We start from the raw sequence: 7,456 nt of genomic DNA, 5'->3' as shown, positions 1-7,456 counted from the left end.
TAGAAGAACACATACTAAAACAACAATGTACAGACGAATCAGATGATTAAATATGATCTTAAAATATATTTTATATATTTTTTAATTTATTTTTTGCATTTTGTTGTAATCATTATTTTAATACTTTCTGCGGACACTAGGTGGGGCTGTGCCCCTAATGACCAGTCGCCACTGCTCATAGAGTCATACAAGAACCTCCCTCGTATGAAACAGCGTACAGAGTGCTGAGCTGTGACCTGACCTGAGGTTCTGATACGCACCACCGGCACAGACGTACAGAAACTACATGAGCCCCAGTCAGAGGGGAAGTGAAACTCAAATGTTCCCCTTTCCTAATACAGATGTTCAATTATATACATAGTCACTAAGAAAAAAAGGCCATCTCTAATGAGAGATTAATGTAAAACAGGGTCTACAGTGTGACACTATGTGACTAGTACTGTGTTGCACATTTATTAACCAGGCAATACATTAAATGCATAGATCAGGGGTGTCTTGTACATTTTTTATTTGCCGATTCAAAAGTATAATGGAATATGGCCCACACCTGAAACTTCATCTTGTCTTATAATATACTTCTTAAATATATATGTTGACTTATATTACATAGTAGTATTCATGTGGCAATAAACCCACTTTTCAAATACATTTAAGTTGAAAACATTTTCTAACAAATCTTAGTTGATAAAAAAAAGCCCAATAAGTTATTTGCATAACAAGCTTGAAATATATACTTCATATTTCCCCTTATCTTAAGCAATCTGAGGCTCCTGTTTTAAGGGATGAGCTGCCAACACTTTTTACAACAAAATAAATGAAACCCTATGGAGAGCTGTGAGCTTTTTTACTTAAATCATATTCAGGTAACAAGCATGATTTACATTTGATTGATTTAACTTATAACTTAATTTATGAGGCAGAATACCTCACCTCTAGTGAGTGGCCCAGCCCTTTGTATGTGTTTCTCTATGTGGCCCCTCATTGAGGTAAAATCATCCAGTCTTGACAGACCTGTTAGATATTAGATGTCTCTCTGTTGCATGGCATGCTGTGTCTCTATTCAGTGGATTTGATAACAAGAAGGGACATCCTAGAGAATCAAACACTCAGTGGATATTGAGTTCAATGTAGATCGATTTGCCAGCGGGGGAACTGTTAAACTGTTCATGAGATACTTCAGAAAGAAGTGGAAACAAGGAAAGATGTTTGCAAAGAAAAGAACGTACCTAGAAGAGCATTACCCTCACATTTCAGAGTGACTCTGAATGACCAAATGATGTTCAAGAGATGTTAAACCGTAACTAAAACTCACCTCAACTGCATTTTGGTTCCTCAAGGACAGGTGTCTGCTTGACGTGTGACATGTCATTTGCATGATTGTAATGCTTCACTGCTCCTCACAGTTTTAAGGTCTTGAGTCACGTAGAGTCTGAACCGTGTTCCTGCACTCATCCTGAGAACTGGAGATCATGTTGTCAGTAACTCTGCTTGTCATGTTGGGCTTTCTGTGTCAGGGTGAGAGACTTTGAAAATGTATCATCTGAAATGATAGGAGTAATGTGTGTGTGGTTCAATGTGTGTCTTTTCTTTTCATGTTTGCATCCAATGTGCTTTGTCTTTAACTCTTTCTATTATCATTTAAACTGCTGCTCCATGTTGTTGGTTATCTAACATTTCACTTCTCATTTCAGAGTCTTCTGCCAACAAGTTCCTGACTCAGACTGACTCATCCAAGTCTGTTAGTCCTGGAGGGACTGTGACCATCAGCGCTACAGGGATCTCAGATATTGGTCCTGATCTCAGTTGGTATCTTCAGAAACCTGGACAGGCTCCTAAACCTCTTATATACTTATCATCATCTCTGTTCTCTGGAACTGAGCCTAGATTCAGTGGTACTAGATCTGGTGCTCAGTACACTTTAACCATCAGTAACGTTAAGGATGTTGATGCAGGAGATTACTATTGTCTTGGTCTTCATGGTGATGGCACGTTCACACAGTGATTTAGAGCCGTACAAAAACCTCCTTCAGTCTGAAGCAAAACGTCCTGCTGCAGCTGCAGGTGAAGAGACTGAGAGGAGGAGAACTGGTCCAGTGAACACAAGAGTCATCAAGCAGAACCACCATGAATCCAAATAAAGCTGAAACACACTCACAGACACTCTTCAACACCCTGTTTAAACTGTATTATTGTCATTAAATTCAGTCTCTTTATGAGTGAGCTGGGAAAGTTAGATTCATGTTGAACTATAGCCACTGATATCAACATATATTTAACAGTAACTTTATGAATGGCTCTACAAAACAATTAATGATATTACCGCAGTCCAAACATACGCAACACAATTTAAATCATTTGAAGTACTGTAAACACACAATGTTGTTGTTTACACTCCACTGTGTATTTTAATAGATTGAGTATTTAAAAGACTCAATCTATTAAAATGTGTTGACTTAGTAAAGCTTAAAACAGTACTGATTATGCACAACATGTTCCATAACAAAATGCCTCCTAACATTCAAAAGCAGTTCCAAACCACAGTCAGGAAATACCCAGCTAGGCATCCTGACTGGTTGTGTAGCAAGCCCTGCAGAACAACCATCAAATCACAGCTGATCCATAAACGGAGTTAGAACGTGCAATGGACTTCACCCAGACCTTTCAAGTATCACTTGTCATCAACAATTCAAAACTAAATTCAAATATTCTATTCCCGGAATCCTTTTTATCTTTTTATTATTATTATTTCTTTAGAACTAATACCTTCAGTTTGTGTATTTATTTAATATGGTCTACATTACTTTACATTTTGTTGTTCCTTCTTATTTATTTTCATCGTTATGGGGTTCAATTATTATTTCAGCCCTGGAAATTGCCTTGCAATATTTGTATTGGTATATATGAGTGCATTTGTGTACTTATACACTTGAACATCTGTATATTTTGTGTATGTGTGAACAAATGAATGTAAAAAAAGTCACTTGAAAATAAGTGTTCATAATGTTTATATGCATATATTATTATTATCATTATTCATTTGCCAAGTACATGTGTACATATGTATATATTTATATATAGTATTTTCAAAAATTGAAGTTGAAACTGCTACTGACATGTGCAGAAAATGACCCTTTTTTATTATACATATGCATTTATTATTTTCTTACCCTAACTTTTTTTTTCTCCAGTTTTCTTTAGTTTTCTTTATTTCTTTGTACTCCTTCATTTCTATATGTTTTTGACGCAATAATGCCAATGTTATATTAGGATGATTCACAGGAGGGCTACTTCCCATAAGCTTCAGCCCTCCCGCTTCTACTAATGTTGTTCATCTTTGTGAGTATGAATTATAATTCTTTTTTGTATGAATTTAGTAGAATAAAAGAATAAAAAGAAATAAAAGAAATTGTCCCACAGTCATAAATTATATTAATATAATACGAGGTTTCATGCTGAAGGTATTAATACATCTTTCTCACAATGAACATATGAATTAAAGAAGTACAAAGACACAGTCTCATTTTAATCAACATTTTTATTTAATGATGGTTTAAAGCTCACGCCACATTTGAGATGAATGATGAGTTTCTGTTGGAGTGAAACAAATGAAATCCAGTTGAATTGTGAGCTGATGAACAAACAGGAGAATATGCAGGAAGTGAGGATTAGAGAGCAACACTAACAACTGAGCAGAGACAGCAGCAACATGTGAGCAGAGGAGATGTGTGTCTTCATGAAGATCTCTAGCAAAGCAGCGGCTTCCTCTCCAGACAGGAAGTGATGCTCTACTCCGAGCAGCGGGCAGGGTCCAGGCTTTGAGTGACAGGGCTCTGTCCACTCAGACTGGCCTCACAGCTCACTGAGCCCGCCCCCCTCCAGCTCTCTGCAGAGAGGCTCAGGGTGCTGCTCCAGCTGTAGCGGCCGTCGCTCCCCAGGACCTCCGGGCTGTGGGACCCCCCTGAGGAGCTGCTGCTGCCCCCCAGCTTCCAGCCCAGCTTCCAGGCGGAGGGGAAGCCCCCGCTGGCCAGACACACCACAGTGGCACTGCCCTGCTGCAGCTCCTCTCTGGAGGGGGGGAGGACGCTCAGGGTGGGCTGCTGCACACCCACTGGAGCAGGGAGGGAGGGGGGAGGAAAAGGGAGACATTAGAGTGAACACTTGATTATAAGGTCCTTTTTTGATGTTGTCATTTTGCTGCTGTCAAATCCTTGTGTCAGTTCTTTACGATACCAGTCACCTCTGTGGAAACATTGGTATCACTGCCTTTTATAATTTACATTTGAGTGTTGTACGTCTTTTAAAAGAATAACATTCATCTGTTTGCAACTTACACATTATTTATCTAATATATCATATTCCAATTACTTGTATCTAGACTCTCCTTGCTCTATTGTATCTGTGTTATTGTGCTGCTCTGTTGGAGGAGCCTGTGACCTAAGATGCTCATTGAAGTATCTGCACTGTAGCTATGTACACATGACAAGAAAAGCCTTGAATCCTTGAATCCTTATATTTCATCAAATATAACAGAATAAGTTGTGCTGCTGTTACTCTCATAAATCACTCAGGATCAGACCCACATGATTCAAGTGTGAATGACTGACTTTGTGTAAAGTGTGCAAGCTAAAGATTCATTGATAATAATGATTGAATATCTTCACATGTGTGATGATGTTCTTTAAACTGACAGAGCTGAACGTCTCAAGTGAAAACAGTTCAAACATTTATCATCTGTCTCTTTCACTTCCTTTTCACTGCATGTCAAATCAATGAACCGTGAACACGACGACAAGCTGCATTAACTGATACAATCACAAGTTTAAATGAATCCGTATTTAACTTGAATTCAACTAAATAGTTGATATTTTAAAAGACAATAGATAAATAATGTAAATAAATACAATATTGTGATCTACAAATGTAAAACTGAATGTGGCGGAGACGTCACGCGTTAACACATTTTAATAAATAAAAACATTGAGTATAAAATTGTTATGATAATAAAATATAATATAGACAATAAACAAGTTATTTGCTTTAAAAAAATTATTTGTACGAAAAGAACAATTAATATAGAAGTCTGCAAAGGTTCCTTTCAGATTACAAGAGGAGCTTAATACAAAAATATAAAAATGGAATCTAAGTTTTTTTTAACTTGAGTCTCATTTAATAATTAATGAAAGTTATATATTTGCTAATAGTTGTATAAAATACAAATCTCTGGTACTTACAGTCAACGATGAGTTTGGTTCCTCCACCAAAAGTCCACCACAGTGATACAAACTCATTGAGTGGCCGTACAAAAACCTCCTGCACTGTCAGCAAGCATGTATCACTGAGAAAGCTCCCTGATCTCACTGATAACAGAGACACATATACAGTTTTTAAATCAACAAAGCTTTTCTAAAGATATGGATTACATCTCTGGAAGAATTAAGATGATTTATGTCATTTCTCATCACTTTTCTACACCTGGCAGAGAAACCATTACAGTCTTCTACACAACTAACTTTGTCAGTTTTATATTAGTTTCTACACGGTTAAATGAACACGAGGCTTTTCAATAACAGTTATTAACAAATGTATTTGAAACAGAACTGAAACATGTTATTGATCTACAGTGAATCTCATGTATGTTAATGTCAGACAAACAGACATATCATACCAACCACAGTGGACACAAACTCAAATCCTCATCTCCACTCCTGATATAAATATGTTCTTCCATTCAGATGATAGACGGTGTAAATCCAGACAGTGTTCCTCCTGGTTTCGTGTCCCACGTTGCCTTCAGTGTGCTGAGAGCAGAGACATCATTTCCATAGAGAGGAGGCTTTGCATGGTCAGCTGATCCTCCAGTGAACTGAGAAGGTTTATAGTCCTGTGAGTTCAACACTGCAGGACTCACATGTGTCAGTCAGCAGAAAGCACCATGACTCTCATCACCATCCTCATCTGGACGCTGGCCTGCTGCTGTTTCACAGGTTCATTCACTCAGCAACATTTCAAACATCATGTGCTGCCTTTCCTCTCCTTTCTTTCTGCTGAGAAATCAATGATCTGTTTCTGTGTGCAGGATGCAGCGGTCAGACTGTGACTGTGACTCAGCCTGCAGTCGAGACGTCTGCTCCAGGATCCACCGTCACTCTCACCTGTAAAGCCAGCAGAGATGTTGCCGGTAATAATTATATGTTCTGGTATCAACAGAAATCTGGACAGCCTCCAAAGCTCCTGATAAAATATGCGAGCACACTTGAATCAGGAACAGAACCTCGGTTTAGTGGCAGTGGAAGCGGCTCTGACTTCTCTATGACCATCACTGGACTGAAGGCTGAAGATGCAGCAGTTTATTACTGTCAGAGTTACCACAGTGGTTACGTGTTCACACAGTGATTTGTCGTCGTACAAAAACCTCCCTCAGTCAGACTGCAGAGACTCTGAGCTGTTACAGCAGGAACCACCTGCAGCTGCTGAAGAGGAAGAGACTGACACAGCCCACTGAACTCAGAGCTGACAGGAACCCACCCAGCACTATTCACTTCTTATTCTTAAATATACATAATCTTACTACTCATTGAGATTAAACCCAGTTCAAAAAAACACATTTGATGTAAAAACAGCATTTCACACAAACCATATTATGATCTCTGCTTCTCACTCCAAAGTATTATTGTAACTATTTACATTTAGGAGCAAGGCAGCTTTAGTTTTTCTCAGCTGTTGGGGCTCCATTATCTCCCTGACCTCAGATCAGACTGATATGATCTCTGTCTCCATCAGTGTTGCAATTCCTATTTCAGAAAATCATGTTTTTTTTAAACTTATTTCTTTATTTTGAAACCTCCTACCCCAAAACCAATCACAGTGTTGCTCTCATTACTGAGCCGAAAACAAATGAGCTTTTAACTCTCAAGCGATAGTGTTCAGACGAGCTACTGACTGTTCTAGCATCCTTGCTACCAATTGACCGATCCCAAATGTTTTTTGTACATTTCAAGACAATTTCTCTTTTATGGCAGCCAAAAATAACCCAGAAACATTTGTCCACATGTCGCCAGGAGGAGGACTTTAAAGCAGGACCATCTCTGACCTCTCTGTCCTTATTCTCCTCTCATGAATATAACACACTGAACACAAATGACCTCCCTCCGTTAGTTTGTAGCTATCATTAAATACCCAAGAGGAAATCAACGTGACATCATATCGAATCATTTTTGAAATTGGAATGTTTTTTATGAGGCGACAAATGAAGCCACACAAACTCCTTTGTTGTTCCCTCAGGCGGGGTTCAAACCCTGTTTCTTCATACTCAATCTTTGTCCTTCCCCGCCGGACCAAATGAACCAGAGACTAAAAAGGTGACACTGAAGATGCAGAAAGTGTATCTTCTTTAACCTGCAGAGAAATTAAGCATTTATTTCATCCTAAAACAGATTTACTTAAGACCGGGTTCAAA

General features: G+C 38.5%; 2 gene segments (V, D, J or C); one reads left to right on the top strand and one right to left on the bottom strand.

Moving 5' to 3' along the window:
* Positions 1–3,517: 3,517 nt before the first annotated feature.
* On the bottom strand, positions 3,518–5,631 carry LOC117535053. The segment is given in 3 exon segments: positions 3,518–4,108; positions 5,232–5,403; positions 5,620–5,631. Coding segments are annotated over 3 exon segments (507 nt in total).
* A 37-nt stretch (positions 5,632–5,668) lies between these two features.
* On the top strand, positions 5,669–6,560 carry LOC117535073. The segment is given in 2 exon segments: positions 5,669–5,984; positions 6,077–6,560. Coding segments are annotated over 2 exon segments (393 nt in total).
* The last annotated feature ends 896 nt before the right edge of the window (positions 6,561–7,456 follow it).

Source organism: Gymnodraco acuticeps, unplaced genomic scaffold (genome assembly GCF_902827175.1).
Source record: "Gymnodraco acuticeps unplaced genomic scaffold, fGymAcu1.1, whole genome shotgun sequence".
Taxonomy (NCBI): Eukaryota; Metazoa; Chordata; class Actinopteri; order Perciformes; family Bathydraconidae; genus Gymnodraco; species Gymnodraco acuticeps.
Note: the sequence above shows the minus strand (reverse complement) of the source record. Positions and strands in the feature narration are given on the sequence as shown.